This window comes from Notothenia rossii (assembly GCF_949606895.1).
Source record: "Notothenia rossii genome assembly, chromosome: 3".
Taxonomy (NCBI): Eukaryota; Metazoa; Chordata; class Actinopteri; order Perciformes; family Nototheniidae; genus Notothenia; species Notothenia rossii.
In genome coordinates, this window is record NC_136901.1 from 2,460,744 (window position 1) to 2,480,796 (window position 20,053).

Genomic DNA, 20,053 nt, shown 5'->3' on the forward strand with positions numbered 1-20,053 from the left:
GTAATAAGTGTTTTTATTCATGTGTTACGTTTCTCCGTACTTTGTGATACATGTTCTTTATAAAAGTGTAAATAAGGTTTGATGGATTGAAAGTAGATCAGGTACGAATTGAGACGTCATCTTTGAATGATCTGAACCATGCTAAATATTCTTTAAACATAAAAATCAAAGTGACTCGATGATGCCAGGAGGAGTAAACTATTCAAAACCCAATGAGATAAACAGAACGTCAATGCTGCCTATCCCCCCCCCTCACGTGACGGAGGCTCCTACCTTCTCCTCCGGCGGGGCCTCCTCCTCCAGGCTGTTCAGGGCGTTCTCCACCCTCGCCAGCCTCCCAGACAGCGACAGCAGGAGGCTCACCACTTTATCCAGGTCTCCCACGAACATGCAGAACTTATCGAGCTGGCTGGCCTGACAGATTCTCTGCACGGTGCCCTCCACCTCGCAACCCAGAGCCTCGTTGTCCTCCACGTCCTCCTGAAGACTCCTCCGGGCCTCTCGAAGCACCTCCAGCTTCCTCGCCAGGCTGGAAATCAGCTCTTGCTGCAGAGAAAAACCCACATGGAGCATTCAGAGTCAGACAAGATGAGATTTACTTGATTGACACTTATTTGGGAGATTTTAGCTTTTAAAAACAAGGCGTTGCACGTAATGTGACACTAACAGAGTAGAATATAAACAAATGCAACATCTCAGAAGTTAAATAAACTCAATGAAGCTAACACAATTTCAAAATAGGATATTATTTACATTAAAGGTGGGGTAGGTCATTTGAAAATACACAGCCGGAAAAAATCTGCCCCTTCCTCACAGAGCCCCTCCTCCAACAGACACGAACGCGCACATGACCAATGAGGGCAGAGATCAGTTTGTGCACAGATGGAAGGCTGACAGGCAGGTAGGCCATCCGGTTACTTTAGCCGGCTCAGATGATTGGTCGTGCTTTTTACAGCGCCACGGCTTCCACAGATCGGATTTTTTGTCAAAGCACTTGTTAGAGCCATGAAACATGTTTAGTAATCCTTTATGTTTTAATATAAGATATTTGTTTGATCACTATTGATTGGTTGGCTTGGGTCACAGGATAATCCTGTTCACCTGCGTGAGGTGTGTGGAAGAGAGGGTGACACAGGGCCGTTGTACTTTTTTGTTGACCGCAAGATTTACGATTGCTTTGATTATTAGAACAATGGATATGTCTGATCACCAAGTTTTTGTCATTAAGCTACAACACTAGGAAACAGAGCTTTTGATCTCAGCAAGTACTTTTTTAGCGTGTCATACAGAATCAAACAGGCCCGGCCTCTCAGCAACTTGGTTTGTTTCCTGCTGTCGCTATAGCATTTAATATATTCATTGCTATCGGGATGTTCAGAGCATTCCATGGAATATAACAAAAAGTGTATCTCGAGCCGGTTTCTCAAACTCACCTACCTCACCTTTAAGTGTGCAAGGAATAGCATATAAAATGTAAAATGTACAGTGTGAAGAATAGTCCAGTTATACGATGGGAGAAAGTTGACCCACTCAAATTCAATGTAAGTCAATGTTTAAGCACATTTCAACATACAGGTTGAGAGTATTATTGTCTGCGGTGTGTTATAAAACATCATATATGTCTTGCTTTGTCTCAGTGGGGGAGAGTTACCTTCTTGCTGGCCAGGTCCACGTCCAGCTCGTCCTCAGAGTCCTCCAGCTGCTCCTGCATGTCCTTCATCTTGATGAGGAGCTCCGCTTTGGGAGCCGATGTGTTGTAGTACGAGGAGCTGGGAACCAGGGAGGCTACTGCAGACACAGAAGCATCCTCCTCCTCCCTCCTGACACACACACACACACACACACATATATATATATATATACACACACACACACACATATATATATACACACACACACACACAGGTAAATAGCTTTGACTTTGAACAGCAGTCGTTCTGAAAGAGACATTTGTCCAACACACACACACACACACACACACACACACACACACACACACACACACACACACACACACACACACACACACACACACACACACACACACACACACACACACACACACACACACACACACACACACACACACACACACACACACACACACACACACACACACACACACACACACACACACACACACACACACACACACACACACACACACACACACACACACCTGTCCATGCTCCTGGGGGACGATGTGGGCAGTCTGGATCCAGAAGCGGCTCTCCTGCGCTGCTGCCCCTCCTCCAGGATCTGCTCCTCCGTGGGGAACAGCCCCTCCATCAGGTCCATGGTGGTCTTTCTGCCGCTCTGATCCAAGATGTCTGCGAGAGACTTGTCTTTCCCCATGATGTCTCGGGCCAGCTCCTCTCTCTTGGCGTCCTCCACTGAGCGCAGACCCCCCGCCGGACTCGACTCCGGGATCGGATTCGGAGCTGGATCCTGACGAGTGTAGGCGCTGAAAAGAGAGGAAGCCGGACGCTCTGCTGCGTTCAACGAGGGGAAGTTTGTTGGTGGTTCGAAGACGATGCAGGTGTCGCTGTTTTGAGGCAGGTACGCTCGAACATCTCGCTCCGAGACGCTCTCAGAGTGGACGATCCTCACCGGGACTTTCCTCACCGCACTGTTCACATCCATCTCAGCCGGGAGCTTCAAATCATTCTCTGACCTGCACGGGAAACACATTTCAATCAATCAATGTTTATTTACATAGCCCAATATCACACATGTTACATGGTGGTGAGTGTGCTTCTGTTCAGAGGTGGGAAGTAGTGGAGTGCAAATACTTTGTTACTGTACTTAAGTACATCTTTCTGGTATCAGTACTTTACTCCACTACTTATTTTTCTGACGACTTTTTACTTTCTACTTCTTACATGTTGAACACAAATACCTGTACTTTCTACTTCTTACATGTTGAACACAAATACCTGTACTTTCTACTTCTTACATGTTGAACACAAATACCTGTACTTTCTACTTCTTACATGTTGAACACAAATACCTGTACTTTCTACTTCTTACATGTTGAACTCAATTACCTGTACTTTCTACTTCTTACATGTTGAACACAAATACCTGTACTTTCTACTTCTTACATGTTGAACTCAATTACCTGTACTTTCTACTTCTTACATGTTGAACTCAAATACCTGTACTTTCTACTTCTTACATGTTGAACTCAAATACCTGTACTTTCTACTTCTCACATGTTGAACTCAATTACCTGTACTTTCTACTTCTCACATGTTGAACACAAATACCTGTACTTTCTACTTCTTACATGTTGAACACAAATACCTGTACTTTCTACTTCTTACATGTTGAACACAAATACCTGTACTTTCTACTTCTTACATGTTGAACTCAAATACCTGTACTTTCTACTTCTCACATGTTGAACTCAATTACCTGTACTTTCTACTTCTCACATGTTGAACACAAATACCTGTACTTTCTACTTCTTACATGTTGAACACAAATACCTGTACTTTCTACTTCTTACATGTTGAACTCAAATACCTGTACTTTCTACTTCTTACATGTTGAACCCAAATACCTGTACTTTCTACTTCTTAGATGTTGAACCCAAATACCTGTACTTTCTACTTCTTACATGTTGAACACAAATACCTGTACTTTCTACTTCTTACATGTTGAACACAAATACCTGTACTTTCTACTTCTCTCATTTTCCAAACAGGCTGGTTCCTTTAGTCTGAATGTGTGTTTGGTGGCGTGATCATTATTATTTAGAGTCATTGCGTGCCTATTGATTTGAACACGATCCGTGTATCCATCATTTCCTGGTCTTCTCTAAAGAAGAGGGACCAATGGAAACGTTGTCATGTTGCCGTTGTTCAGCATGGAAACATTCATTAGCTAACAATGACATTATTGTTCTATTAATATAAAGGGAGGTCAGGTACTCTTTAAAACAGCTGCTAGTTATGGGTACTTTTTACTGAAGTACATTTCAAAGTTCTTTACTTTCATTTGAGTAAAGAAGTTTAGTGAGTACTTCTACTTTCACCAGAGTATCTGAAATTCTACTTGAGTGAAGGATGTGTGTACTTTTGACATCTCTGTAAATATCAGATGATGTCCTACTCACAGCTGGTACACATAGAAACATCTAACACATGTCAAACACACAGCAACTAAACACACAGCGGACCATTTCTAATTAGAGGATGCACGTTACAGTACTACTGAATGGAAAAGGTCACAGCAGATCATGTGGCTTCAACAAAATTACAGCTTCTAGTTTAAAGGACATTTGCAGAGGAAATCCCCGACAAGCAAAGCCTTCTCTGTGGGCACATTATACATTTGTAGGCATTATCGTCAGCTGACAGAAGACGCAGCATGTTTACAGCTTGTTTTCAGGTTGTACTTTTGACATTTTCTGTGCTATTTGAGTTCAAATCTCATTTGTTTTTGAAGTCTGACAGATAAGCTGGAAGTATTCACATCCTTTACTTAAGTAAAAGTACTTATACTACAGTGTGTGAATACTCCGTTACTTACAAGTTCAAGTCCTGCATAAGTAATGAAAAGTATTATCAGCAAATATGTACTTTAAGTATTACAAATAAAAGAACTCAATACAGAACAATCTGAAACGAATTCTTCCAAATATTTGCAGATGCCATTTCATTTCCTCTCAATCTCCTAATGTGTCAAACTCGAGGCCCGGGGGCCAAATCAGGCCCTTGGTGGATTTAATTTCGGCCCGCAGGATAATTTCTAATTACTTTTAGATCTGGCCTGCAGGTATATTGCACGCACACCTTCACTCCATCCTGAGGGTCTCCTCAGCTCAGAGCCTGAGCCCAAACATTGATGACCTGCACCCGAGATGAGAGGCCAAGTATCTGAGCTAGCATCACAGAGCAGCACACTGAGTTTACATGTCTCCTTCTGCACTTTCTCTCTCACGACAACAGGGCATGTTTTAATTTCGGCCCACTGTGAATGTGAGTTTGAGACCCCTGTCCTAATTGATTAATTGTCAACTCTTTAAGCTGTTCTTGTATAAATGCCTTCATTATTTAGCGTATTTAACGTATTATTCTACCCTCTCTACTGAAGCAGGTTAAACGTTTACCTGACGATGTGCACTGAGGGGACCCGATGCATTCTGGGTGAGCATCTTACCTTGGGTCCCCTGAAAGTTATTATTATTGTTGTTGTTATTACCTGAGCGCGATGTCCTCCGGCACCAACACGGCCGGCGGTTTGTCGGTGAGTCTCAGCGGTGCAAACTGAGGCGAGGGAGACCGCGTCCGTAGCGATGAAGAACACGAAAGCTGCTCCTTCTCCACCTCGTTTTCTCCACCTCTGAGCGTCCGTTTTCCAGCGGGGGAGTTGTGGCTGTCAGAGCTGCTGCTTGACAGCACATCTGGAGCCAGGAATTCCTTGGAGGAGGAGGAGGATGTGGTTTCTGCGACTAAATGGAGCCTGGGCGGAGGCAGCAGGCCTTTGGTTGGTGGAGGCAGCAGAGAGCCTGAGGAGAGTTTGGAGTTGGCAGATTCTGGTTTGTTCCTGTGGTCAGCCGGGCCCTCGACTCTGGGCGCCGGGCCCTCGACTCTGGGCGCCGGGCCCTCGACTCTGGGCGCCGGGCCCTCGACTCTGGGCGCCGGGCCCTCGACTCTGGGCGCCGGGCCCTCGACCCTGGGCACTGACGGAGCCGAATGTGGGCTGCGGTCGGCCTGGTATCGCTGCTGGCTCTCTGTTTTCCCTCTGGAGGTCAAAGTAAAGACAAACTTCAGGGCAAAGTCTAACTTTAGCAAGGGTCTTATTTTGTAAATCGGTTCTAACTTTGTTTCGGTTTTAATAATGAAATGCCTTTGAAAGTCTCTATAGCTTTGTTTTTGGTGCAAGAACTCTGTAGTGCTTTTTTTGCATCCATAATAATAATATGTGTTGTTTCATAATATCTGATGTTTTTATATATGGACATCAATTAATACAAATATTAACATATATTAGATATATAAGGTCAGCGATTCTGGGCACTGACTCTCGGTCAGAGTAAAGACAAACTTGAGGGCAAAGTCTAATTTGAGCAAGTCTCTTATTTTATATATCGTCTCATCATCATTTCAGTTTAAGATAAGATAAGAAGTACTTTATTGTTCTCAAATTGGGAAATGTTTACTTCACAAACATGTTTGATTCGTTTATTTGTCCCACACCCCTGCCGGTTGACCTGCAGGTTTAGAGGGGTTAAAGTTGAGTAGCCTGTTTCCAGCGAGTGTGTCTTACGCTTTAAGAAACCTGAGCCTCGGTGTGAAAGACAAACACAGGATCTGTACTTAAGGATAAAATAATACACTCTCCACCCGTCATGAATCACCTGTACTTAGACAAGAGCCTTGTGTTCATCTGGGCGTAGATTACAACTGAAGATACTTCTCACCTCAACGTGACTCTTAGCTACGATCGAGTGTGACAGAAAACTATATTTTGATATTGGAATCTGAGGCGAGTTTGAAGAGAAATGGAGCGAGAAATCCTGCCAGAAGTTGCCTTAATATACTGAAAGCATGTGCATCGCAGCCATTATATGAGGGTGGGACAAGTCCCCCCCACCTTTTAAAATGATTAGTTTAGACCCCCCCACTTTTACCATGTGGAAAGTCGGTGTATCCACTCGCCTCTCTGTAGAGCGCAGTGCTTCATTATCAAATCCATTCCACTTGCTTATTGAGAGAATGCCCAAATCAATGAAATGCCGTACCATGTTTTCACTGCTGCTTCGTACCAAGGCAGATTCTCAGAGCCGCGCCCATGAGCTGCGTTCTGTGCGTAGCCGTGTCTTTAGTTATAAGCCCCGTGGCGATCTGTTCATCTCTCATATCATACAATAAAGCCATCGAAAAGAATAGGATACAGCGTTAAAAGTTATTCTGGGTCTTAAGGGGATGTTCGGTCCACCACCTGCCCACACCGCCCGTCAAATTGTCCAACCCACATTGAGGATGCTTCCTACGCCCATGACTGAAAGCTTTACGCAAACACTTTGTGACGGAGCGAGTCACAGACTCCGCCACTGACAGCCGACACACACACCAAACATATCCTGCTATGAACCATGACATTTATTATTTATTGTGCGTTTGTTAATTTTGTTAAATGATTATGAGGTGGTTAACCTGTTTATGTTTGAGTCGGATTTTTTATGTAGAAATGTGGTGAGTCGATTGTGTCACCTGGGGCCCTGCTTGTCTCCTCCCCCCTCACCTGTGTCTAATTGTTCCCCCCTCACCTGTGTCTAATTGCTCCCCCCTCACCTGTGTCTAATTGCTCCCCCCTCACCTGTGTCTAATTGCTCCCCCCTCACCTGTGTCTAATTGCTCCCCCCTCACCTGTGTCTAATTGCTCCCCCCTCACCTGTGTCATGTTAGTCTGGGTATTTAAAGTGCTGTTTCCTTGTTGGGCTGAGAGGGTCTGTGAGATCCTTGTGTGTTTTTTGGAGGACTTTGAAATTCGGAGGAATGTTGGAATAAGGCAACAGCTGGGACATGTTGCGAGGTGGGTTGCAGAGAAGGCAACCCAGAGCATGTCTACTCTGAAGAGTGATGGACGGTCTGTTTTTTTTTTTTTTGATTTTGTTGTCTAACTTGTACTGGTTCGCTATTTTTTGTTTTGCTGCTGTTATTAAATTGTTTGGAGCTCAACCCAACCGACTAGGCCAGTGTTTTTTTGAACGGACAATTGAACCCCGTCACACACTTACTGAGAATATAAAGAAAACAGTAAGATTGATGAATTGCTTATTTGTTCATCCTACTGTCCATTTAAACGGTTTCTTTTGTCTCCTAATATTTATAATGATGTAATTATAATATAATCTCACCTGTTACTGCTCTGCTGGCTGGGAGGGTCGATCCATGGTGAAGGAATATTCTGCAACAAAAAGGTAAAGTGCTTTCTTTTGCATCAATTTGATAACAGCAGTCCCATTGGATTAAACTTTGAGTCATACTGTTATACTTCTCACCTGTGTGTAGAAGTCTGCAGAGGGAGAAGATCTGGACCTCTCGTGGATGCACACGGGCTTCTCCTCTGCTTCTGTATCCAGGATGTTCTCCGCTGAGTGATACCTGCCCTGCGTCTTGGCCTCCGAGGACTTCTTCTGTTTGCTCCACGTTGCCTGGTACTCAGCGAAGGTCCCCAGCCTCTGCTGCTCCAGTAAGACCTGCGTGAGTCCCGGGCTGAGGCGTTCCAGCTCTGTGGATATGAGAGCATCCTCCGACTCTCCAGATCTCTCGTTCTGTTTCTCAACAAGCTCCGTGTTCAGGTTTGAACCCTGACTGGGTTTCAGTACAGGCCTGGAAAACACCGGTTTGGCTTCAAATGACTTCTTCCTGTCTCCGAAAGACCCCGCTTGAGCTTCTCCTCCCACTCCCAGTTTGTCTATCTGGTCAGGCTCTGAGAAGGAGTGCATCCTTTTGGCCAGAGGGAAGCGCTTGCGTCCTCTGATGCGTCCGTTTGAGGTTTTCACCACCGTCGCTTCTGGTCCGAGAGGCTCCAGGTCTCGTCTCTGGAAGGAAGTCGCCTGCAGGACCCTCGCCTGCGCCTCCTTCAGGTGGTCCTTGTAGGTGTTTGAGACCCCAGAAGTCTCCGTGGATCTCCACTCCTCCGCCTCCTCATCCTCGGCTTCACATGTCAGCGTTGCAGCGCTGCGGCTCTTCTGCAGCTGGGCTCTCTTCTGCTGGATCTCATTTCGGAGGACGGTGGCGTAGCGGTCGCTGCGACGGATACACTTTCCACCGCTGGACGCCATGTTGTCGCCTGCCTCCTGCGGCTGAGCGGAGGGTTGCCTCGCCGTCAGACTCCTGCCCTCCTGGGCCAGGGAGTGTAGGAGAGGCGTCTTCAGGGGGGATATCCTGTGGTCCTCCTGAGGCACCCAGGGGTCTTGGTGCCTGCTCTTATGATCATCACTTTGATGTGTCGGGAAGTATCTCTTAGAGTCACTTGCATCACCTCTCTTTGCAGCGTCCTCTAAGCTGCGGCTTGTAATGGAGAGTTCTCCCTGGTGGGAGTGACTGCCGCTGTAAGGCAGCTGGGACTGAGGTAGAGGGTATTTAGCTTTAACGTTGGACCCTAGGAAGCCTGCTTCACAGCTGCTCACCCTGTGGGGTTTCTCCGTCTCCCCCCTCCAGCCCTCGGCCTTCCCCTGCCTCCCCTGCAGCTGAGCACTCTGAACAGGATGCTTGTTTGCCAGGCCGTAGTATCTGTTTCTCCACCCGTTCTCCAGGTTTGGGTTAGCCACGGATGCTGTGGAGTGCCGGACGTGTTTGCGGCTGAAAGCTCTCGTTGGCAGATCTTGAAGGCTGCGATAATAGCTTCCTACGCTCTGAATCTTAGTGGGGGGGGCTGACCTTTTCTGCAGGTAGAGCGGGCTTTCGTCGCTGTATTGCCTCTGGTGGGCAGGTATCTGGGTGTAGTGAGACTGCCTGACATCATTACTGGACAGGGAGAAGAGTTTGTCGGGGGGCAGATGGTTGTGGTTGTGGTCAGATGCTGTTTTAGGGTGGATGAAGTCTTTGGTGGGGAGGGGGTTTAAGCTACGTCTGGCCTCAGTGGTTTTCTCCAGGTGGGATCTGAGGCTATTCTGGTTGTTATTCTCCGTCAGTTTCTCAAACGACCTGCCGTGGGACTTTGCTTCTGAGTAGGGAAACACCTTCGTGGCTGCAAAGCTGTCGCTGCGCAGAGGAGGTGGAGGAGGGGGGGGAGGAGGGGGGGGAGGAGGGGACTGGGACTTCTTCTTCTCTGGTACCTGCCACACGGGGCCCATGTTGGCTCTCATAGCGACGGAGACCCGAGAGGAAGGGGTTTCCTCGCCTCTCGACCCCTCCCATCCTCCGTTCCCCAGTGTGGGCTGCAGGTATCGTGGGGGAGGCCTTTCACTCGGAGGGCCTTTAAAGAAAATGTTCTCCGTGCTGGTGGTACCCTTCCTCTCAGATGTGCCGGGGTCGTTAAACGGAGGGCTGGGGTTGCTGGAGAAGCAGCTGAAGCCAGAGTCTTTTTTGCTTCCCGGTCCACAGAGCGACTCGGCGCTGTGTTTAGTCGGGGAAAGACGTCCTGCCGGAGGAGGAGGAGGGAGAGAGGGACGCTCCATGCTGTTCACTGAACCGATCTGATGCTGCTCCTCTATAGTGGACGACTCTTTGGGCCTGGTGTGAAACATAAGCAAAGTCTTAACAACTGAAGACCCATCTTTTTACGTTGGCTTTTGTTGCTACTTGAGATGTGTGTGATGTGCAGTGGTGGGAAGTAGTGGAGTACAAATACTTTGTTACTGTACTTAAGTACATGTTTCTGGTGTCAGTACTTTACTCCACTACTTATTTTTCTGACGACTTTTACTTCTTACATGTTGAACACAAATACCTGTACTTTCTACTTCTTACATGTTGAACACAAATACCTGTACTTTCTACTTCTTACATGTTGAACACAAATACCTGTACTTTCTACTTCTTACATGTTGAACTCAAATACCTGTACTTTCTACTTCTCACATGTTGAACTCAAATACCTGTACTTTCTACTTCTTACATGTTGAACACAAATACCTGTACTTTCTACTTCTTACATGTTGAACTCAAATACCTGTACTTTCTACTTCTCACATGTTGAACACAAATACCTGTACTTTCTACTTCTCACATGTTGAACTCAAATACCTGTACTTTCTACTTCTTACATGTTGAACACAAATACCTGTACTTTTCTACTTCTCACATGTTGAACTCAAATACCTGTACTTTCTACTTCTCACATGTTGAACTCAAATACCTGTACTTTCTACTTCTTACATGTTGAACCCAAATACCTGTACTTTCTACTTCTTACATGTTGAACTCAAATACCTGAACTTTCTACTTCTCTCATTTTCCAAACAGGCTGGTTCCTTTAGTCTGAATGTGTGTTTGGTGGCGTGATCATTATTATTTAGAGTCATTGCGTGCCTATTGATTTGAACACGATCCGTGTATCCATCATTTCCTGGTCTTCTCTAAAGAAGAGGGACCAATGGAAACGTTGTCATGTTGCCGTTGTTCACCATGGAAACATTCATTAGCTAACAATGACATTATTGTTCTATTAATATAAAGGGAGGTCAGGTACTCTTTAAAACAGCTGCTAGTTATGGGTACTTTTTACTGAAGTACATTTCAAAGCCCATATTTCTTTACTTGTAAGAAGTTAAGTAAGTAATTCTACTTTTACCAGAGTATTTTTAAACACGAGTATGTGTACTTCTACTTGAGTAAAGGATGTGTGTACTCTTGTTCCTAAGCTAGATGGAGCTTCGGCCCACTTTAACTCACAAACAAGCCAATACAGAAGCCATCTGTCTCACCTTGCTTCATGTTTTGAGTGCCAGACGGGCTGCGGCTCCACGTCTGTCAGCTTGGACGAGTGCCAGGACTGGGGGCGCGAGCCGGGATCATTCTTCCTGCAAAGAGGCAACAAAACATTTTTGACCAGGGAGTGTTTGACATTTCAGCTGCAATGGTTTTTTTCTGGCATCCCCATTAATCTCCTCCATCACTTGGGGAAGGAGTGCTGTGTAAATATTCCTTCTCAAGCAACAAGTCCGCGGTTCATCTCCGATAAAATCTTTAGAGCAAGATACCTCACAGTATCTATCGGTGCTAAGTCTTTCAACAAAGACCCCAATTGCAAATATATTGGCCTGAATAAAGATATCAAATATGCATGTACTCTCTTTTGAAGTATTACTACACAATACTATTCTGAAGCCTCTCAACACGGATGCTTTTCTAGTTTGGCAGTAGGACTGTTAACCTCAGTGGCAGTCATATATAAAATAGGACCAACAAAAATAAAAACATTTCAAAGTCTTTTTCCTTAGAAATGCAGTAATTTCTCCTCCGTGTGTTTTGATATCATGCAGACACCTTGGAAAGAAGCCTAGAAAGCTAACTGATAACACACTGTACTACGCACATACCCTTTGAAGCGGCTTTTCCTGGAGAGCATGTTGGAAAAAAAGGAATTACATATAATAAATACTGACAACACCGACAAAGGGGAAGCTGAACACCATTGGAAAACAACTTCAGGACCAAGATAAGACACGAATGGAAGGACAGCTAGCACCACACTGACAACACATGAGTAATGAAAGGTCACTGATGTTCACTAGCAGCAAACACAACGTGGCTGACCCATTGTACCTCATCGAGCTTCGCAAAATCTTGGTGAGAAAGCTCCTCGCCACGTTAACATCGCTTTCTGACGGCACTGTGCGTGGGGACACTACATCAACCATTTTAGCCCTGATGGGCAGCGAGGGAAGGAAGGAAGGAAGGAGAAAGAGGAAAGAGGGGTAGAAGACGTCAGATGTTGAGAAAGAACACATACTTTCTTATTTCTGAAGAGGAAATGGAAACAGTTTTCACACAACTCAAATGCAAGTTAGCAAGCTGTGATTTGATGCAGACTGAATCGTGAGCACACTTTGGAAAGAAGCTCCATGTATGCTCTGACCCTGCTCTTATTGTGAAGGGCTTTCACAACAGCAGAGGGAGACAGATCTGCTGCAGCCATATGGCCCAGATGGAGTTTAGCTGCTTAGAGAAACGAGTGGATTCACAGGTTAGCCCTCGACAACCACCTTCCCCCATGATTTCATGGGCGGCTTACATTTAGAGATAAAACCCAAAAAGCTACAAAATAAGGCAATCAGACTTTGATCTTTTTGCAGACCACGTGTAAGACGTATTGGTCTGTGTTTTTTACATTTTCTATTTTGTTGTGTTTTAAAATGAATTAATAACTGTGTCATTTATACCTGGCTGCTAAACCTTGTTTCTGTTACAAGGTATGTATCTTGTATTTTGTAGATTGTGTAACTTGCTGCTGTTAAATACCGTCATGTGCAATATGTGCTTTATATACATGCCATCTTTAATAACTGTAATACATACCGGGCTGCTAAATCCTAAGAACTGCTACAGGATTTGATTTATAGATTTGATTTGTTTTTGATCTGTATTTTAGAAAATGATGTAACTTTTTTTGTTTTTATCTTTTTTTAGCATATTGTTTATTATATTATAACTTAGTACTTTTTAACGCATGTAAGATATGCAACACTAAGCTGTTTCCTGCTGTAACGCTGTGGGACTAATAAAGGGATTCTGATTCTGATTGAACATCCTGTGAGAGTTTTTCAGTCTGGTTTTATTGTCTCATGTTTTTACATTTATTTCTTTGTACTTGCTTTTCATTTGTGATTGCCCTTTTATTTATTGATGTTAAAGAGGACCTATCATGCAAAATGCACTTTGTGATGTCTTTTATACATCACCATGTGTCCCCGGTGTGTCCCCGGTGTGTCCCCGGTGTGTCGGGGAACTCACGCAGCGTCAGGAAATAAAACCCTCTCTCTTTTCTCTAAAAACGGGGGAACAACGGAGCTGATCCAGATTTGCGTCCGATATGACGTAATATCTGAAATGTGGACCCACGGGCCAATCAGACACGTTGCTATCAGAAACAATGCCCGACTGTTTTGGACGTAATATGGTCGGTGTTTACATTAGCATGGCTAACACTCAGAGCTAACCTGTACTGGAGAGCATGTGTGTGAAGAAGCAGGAAGTAAAAAGGAACTCACCTTGTGGTATAACCGGCAAGAGAGAAAGCCTTTGAGCTCCATACTGTTTCAGAGAGAATCCTTGATAATCCATGATATGGCGTTTCATCACGGCAGTATTTAGTTTAGACAGTAGCTGCCGGGTCCCGCATGAGCTCAGACCCCTCCTTTTTATTAAAAGCTTTATACCCAAATCAGCACTTTAGAAACAGGAAGTGAAACAGAGGGATATGAGGCGTGGCTAGAATGAGTGATCTGTTTGGTATTTGGAGCATTACACTTCATAGACATGTTGTATATATCTGAGACCTATGCTGTTGCCTAAACACAGCATGATCCGTGACCTTTAAATGTGATTTTTACTATATTTAATTGTGCTATCAGTTTTGTCTAAATGTATTTATGCTGCTTTTTATATATGTATAGCACTTTGGTCCACTCTGTCCTTTTTTAAATGTGCTATATAAATAATACTTTTTTTATATATTTAAGAAGCTTAAACTGTTTCCCAAGTTCATTCGTGGCAGACCGATGTGAAATATCTCAGCCGGACGAGATCCCTGTCGCTGTGATTGAAGCTTTGACCCAGCAGGTCACGATGCATTCTTTCTGCAGAGGAATGCAGGCAGGGGAACCATCGCCCAGCAGACGCCTTCTTTCTGAATGTCTAACTCAAGCTTCACCTGTTTCTGGTTTCTTTACCGTCTCTGGTTTGTTACGTATTATCAAGGAACAGAACAGATGTTGTGTACTAATCCTGTCAAGTTGTTAAATGAAGATAGCACCTACAAACCAAAAAGGAGCAGATAAACGAGGGGACAAAGGAAGAGAGAAATCAAAGGTCAAAACCCACTGATTTGCAGAGGATTTTTAACTCAAACTAAAGTCTCATTTTGAACCTGAGTAACTGTTTGCTCAGGATTGACTTTGGAGAGGCTGTTTGAATGCTCAGCTGTTCATTGAAGGTGTAAACAAGTATAATGTTCTTCTTTTGTCTATTCATTTACATAAATAAACATATCTAAGTGAAAAATCAGCTTCTATTCTAAGCCTGAGTTTCTATTTTGGAGGTCAAGTTTGTTTTCCGAACTCCATTTGACTGAGTTAGATTAGATTAGTTTGCATAACAGTAACTTCAGCTGGATACAACTGTATTCACAACGTTTCTGGTTCTCATTAAGAGCCAAATGAGAGCTTTCTGATAGAAGGAAAATGTAGGAAAACTCTACGATAGTTTTGGGGACTTTCACGATGTCTGTGTTTAATCGCAAACATCCCAAACTATTACTCCAACTTGAAAACCTTCCCTCGGCTCAGAGTGACACACAAAGTGAGAGTAGCACTGCCTCCAGCACAATGGAAATGCAAATGTCACTGTTTCTAAAGCGCTGAGGGTCTATTGTCCGGGGGATACAGATATTCCTGAGGGGAGGAGACGCCGTCGCTCTCTCCAAAGATATACGAGGTCATTCAAAGGAAAGACTAAACGTGAAAGTGACACAGAGCTGACCCAGTTTACCACTCAAACACCGGTCATTAAGAGGACGACGCTGAAGTCCTAACAAACTGAACTTAGCTAGGAAAGGATGCTTTAATGCCTATGGGAAGGACTTGAGTATGTTGGACTTGTAGTGGAGGGATGAGGAACGTTTTGATTTTAAATTAGTCCAGTTTTTCCCCTTAAAACACGAAACAGATACCACACAGACATGCTGGTGTAACATCTGTCTTATCGACGTCTACACGATCCCAGCCATTTGGACTCAAATCGACAACATTTCTCATCATTTTAAGTAATTTCCCAAGAACAAACATCTCATACTCTCTGGTCCAGGCTTCTCAGCTATGAGCATTTCCTGCTTTATCCGTTTGATATCATTAACATACGAATATCAGGGTTTTAAAACGTTATAAAAGGTATTTCTTTTACAATTTCGTACATATTTGTAGATTAAATGGATAAGTGAAGTGTCAGTAAAATACCAAAAAGCTGAATTGTTTGGAAAAGCTAATAATCTGTACAAATCTCAGTTTTAAAAATATATTTCTGCCCATGACTTGAGATGTTCCTGCTTTCTTTGATATAACAAAACCTTATTTTATTAAAAACCTGTGTCTGCAGACAGAGTATTTGAGCTTGTGTGTATAAATACCTTAATAAGGCTGTTCCATAAACAGGTTGATAAAACCGACTTGTTTCTGAATGAAATCAGATGAAATGAACCACGCAAAGAGAAAACATGGAAACTTACCAACTACCTCGAATGTGTCTTGAGCTTTGAGTGTGAGCAAGAAAAGACACCAACTCCTCCACAGCAGACTGCTTCAAAAACACTCCACTGACCACTACTCCCACCAAACTGACAGAAGAATCCTCCTCCTCCTCCTCCTCCTCCTCCTCCTCCTCCTCCTCCTCCTCCCAGTATGAACACAAACACACTGCACCTTGTGCGGAGGAGGAGATTTCCTCTGGGATTACAAAGGGGGGATTTGAGGCGAAAAGGGGAGGAGTTATTGTCCTTGCTGTAATCTAGTGTTTGGGCTGACGAGCTGCTGGGGATACTGGGAAACTAATAATCAACGGGACGTCACGGGGTGGGAAGATCGGGGGAGAATCTAACGTTATCAAATTTAGCTCCACTTAAATTCAATCAAGTCTAATATCTGTAATCATTGATTTTGGTCGTATATTCAATACTGACCTTTTATACTAATATTTTAAACTCTTTTTTGTTACCCTTCACTGCCTTCCTATTAGGGCTGCTCAATTAATCGTATTTTAATCGCAATTACGACTATGGCTTGCAACGATTACGAAAACAACGTAATCGAAATAAAACGATTATTTTTGTATTATTACTTTTATTTTATTTATTTTTTAAATTTTTTTTTTTTTTTAGTTGAGTTATACTTAAAGTTCAGGGTAATCAGCTGTTCAAATGTTTTTTCTCTAATAAATAGATGTTTTCAAAGTAAATGGATAATCGTTTTTAATAATCGTGATATCAGTTATTGACCCGGTGGAGTGAGTGGAATATGTTGAATATGTTTTACCAAAATGTTGGCTATATGTTAAGGAGTGTTCAGGTTGTGACAGTGCACTGCAACATGTTTTTTGATCTTGCTTATTGGTATTTATTATTTTGATATTATTTATTTAAATGTAGACATGAATGTATCATTTATTTGAGTTGATTACCCTGAACGTATAACTCAACAGTTCAAATTATTATTTGTTTTAAAGTACAATAAATGGATGTTTTCAAAGTCAATGAATAATCGCATTTAATAATCGCCATTACAATTATTGACCCAAATAATCGAGATTATGATTTTTGCCATAATCGAGCAGCCGTACTTCTTATACATTACCATGCTTTTATTGCATACTCTAATATGATGTTTATTGTTTTAAAATGTGCAAAAGAAAAAGGACGTCCTCAAGAGACTATACTCGTAAAACAAAAAGGATCCCAAGGTTTAAACGTTCTTAAAAAGGAATAGACGACGCACTTTCTTAACAAAACGCCAACCTGTAGATATATAAATAAATCACAATCTGTTTTTCTGTTCTCCTGCATCCGATAGCTGATTGCTGACATTTGAAACTCCGCTCTGACGCTCACATTTTGATATTTGGGGGGATGTTGTGCCCTGGTATCCGACACGTGTGTGAGAGCTGAACGTCCAACCGTAACGCCCTGTTTTTTTTCTGTGATCTACTCCAGCTTGTCTTTGTCAGGGAAACACAGCACAGACAGGAACGCTCACGTCTGTTCTCAGAGATAGCAGCTAATGTCAGGAGGAAGAGGAGGAGGGGGAGGAAGAGGAAGATACTGGGAGAAAACACCACCAAGAAGAGACTCCTCTACTGGCTTCATTTAAAAGTGAGGGAATAAAATGTGAGAGGAAAGGAGCGGCTGCATATCTGGATCTGAACTCACACCAAAGCCCCAAATATGGTGTTTTTTTATACAAATTCCTACTTTTCCACAACAAAACAAACAAAACTGTCCAAAAGCAAATATAAAAAGCTGAATTTAACGTCCAAATTAATGTACAGTCTCGAGTCAGATATTTATCATAAAAACATGACGGAAAAATGCTAATATTTCATTTTGAGACGCTGGAACAAGAGTACAAAAAATATGGCAGAAAACTAATTGAACAGTTCTATTCAATTGGACTGTATTACAGTCTTAACCCTCATACATGTGTTCACTGGTCGCTCATACAACCAGCTGTTAATATGTACAATTAGAATTAAAGCTTTTAAAGCGCTGGTTTTCGGTGAAAATGTTAGGCTTGTCCACGAAGTGAAGTACAAAGTAAAATGTAGAAGTGAGGCATGACTAAAAGACTAAAGATGGGAACATTGATGCTAAATAATCCCCTCATAATATTACTCTAAACCCTAATGGAGTCTTGCTTAAAGACCAGGGGCCTCATGTATAACGCTGTGCGTAGGATTCACGTGGGTAGGTTGCTTACGTAGTAGAAATCCAAAAAATAGGTACAGAAATTTTCCGATTCACCAAACATTGCGTACCGGAGAGGAAAGTGCGTACAGAACGTCCTACGCCGGTTTCCCTTTATAAATCACAACTGGTTATTTTGGGGAGGTGGAGATAAATCATATTGTTTGGTGGAAGCCGTTTGAACCAGAGTAGCAGCATGGAGGTCGGATCGTCACCAAAATAAATAAATGAGTGGTCCGAAAAAGGTTCATGAGAAAAAAAATACACATAGCCTTCCTCAGGCAGTGTGTTTGTACCGGGGACAGGAGACCCCCCCCCCTTGATGAGAAACTCTAAGAAATTATGGGGGAATCCCTCCGGAGTGGAGTCATGACGACTGGATCTGAATTATGTTTTTGTATTTGGTGGTTTGTGTCCCAGCTGTCGATCAGCTGTGCGCAGCGTCTCCACTGCAGCCTGTGTATCTCAACCCCCCCCCCCTCAGCAACTCTATATCCACCAGTTAAAGGAAATATAACTAATATGTTGTGTTATATTAGCTGTACAATTTACCACATGGTGTTCTTAGTTTCCATACCTCCTGTGTTTTACGAGCGGCTTATCAAGTCTTAGCAAACGGCATAAAACATGATTAAACATGTTAGTATATAAAACCATGCTCGTATCTTCAACCTATAGAAATGCAACACGGCGTCAGTTTAGACGTAATCCTGTCCTCCTGCTTACCGCATCAGTTATGAGAAAACATTTCATAACATTAACACAACATATTCGAGGTAGTTTTAAATAACATATCCGTATTTATTTATTTCTCCAGTTATGTTTGTGTGTGCTCTGAGGAGTCTCAAATAGGCGTTTGTTAAATCATTTTAAGATTGGCTTTAATCAATGTTTGAAAATGAATTCTTCATATGTGATAAATGAGAGGTAACATTTTATTTATGATATTATTTCCACATATTTCTCTCCATCCTTCCTTCTGCCAACGGGGTCGCAGTTTCTCGTCTCTCCCGTTGTTGTGCTTAGTGCGTACGCATGGGTTAGAGTTTGCGTGGAGGACCGCACGTTTTCCCGTCAAGTTAGTATTTTATAAATCGCAAACATTGCGTAGAAACTGCCGTACTCCATTTTATGAGCGTATATCCCTTTTTATAAATGAGGCCCTGGTGTGTTTTCGAAGTCATGATTAAATCTTAGTGCATATTTTAGGATTTTAAAATGCTTTGTGAAATAGTGAAAAAGTTCAAAGAGGCCAATTATTGTATGAATTTCTGAATGTACTTGAAAGAGGAAAGACATCCCATGACACAGATCTTGAATCATTATAAGATGTAAGACCTCCTCTCCCTGCTTTCTCGTCTATACATAGATCATTTCTCTCTGTTTTAGGCAAACACATGCTGGTTATATTGCATTTAAAGTGCTGCTAATGTATGTTATTGAGCACGGGGTGGGGGTTTAAGTTGCGGCCTAATTTACGAGTCAAGATGTTTTATATTGTCCTTTGAACATGGATCATTAAACCAGGTATCAAACCCCCAGAGGATTGAGGCTCTCTCAACAGGAACAAACACACCTTCCTCCCTGCACCAGTCTCTTCTTCATGGGAGGTGTTTGAAAGTGGAAAGCAGCAGCAGTGGGGGAAAACTCTGAGCTCCAAACACGAACAATAGAAAGTGCCAGCGTCATCACAGCTGGGCTTATCGGTGTGTTGCTGCCTGCACCGGCAACACAAACACAACGTGGGGGGGGGGGGGGGGGGTACAATGTCCCTGAGAGGAAAGGACAAACTTTGACAACATGCACATCTGGACTGATCAAGCATCTGGACTGATAAACCAAAAATGTGATGTTTTTTTTAATACAAATGTCTACTTTTCCACAACATTCTGCACAAAACTAAAGCTTCACTTTGCTAACACGT

At 43.1% G+C, this 20,053-nt stretch overlaps 1 protein-coding gene across 1 annotated transcript in view; it reads right to left on the reverse strand.

Annotated features, from left to right (window-relative positions):
* LOC307033441 (protein Shroom2-like) overlaps positions 1 to 20,053 on the reverse strand; it is a 29,804-nt gene that overhangs the window by 1,887 nt on the left and 7,864 nt on the right. The window contains 9 exon segments of the mRNA XM_079671920.1: positions 274 to 546; positions 1,652 to 1,820; positions 2,180 to 2,674; positions 5,209 to 5,751; positions 7,871 to 7,920; positions 8,015 to 10,193; positions 11,387 to 11,482; positions 12,002 to 12,019; positions 12,228 to 12,329. Of these exon segments, the coding sequence (XP_079528046.1) occupies positions 274 to 546; positions 1,652 to 1,820; positions 2,180 to 2,674; positions 5,209 to 5,751; positions 7,871 to 7,920; positions 8,015 to 10,193; positions 11,387 to 11,482; positions 12,002 to 12,019; positions 12,228 to 12,329 (3,925 nt within the window).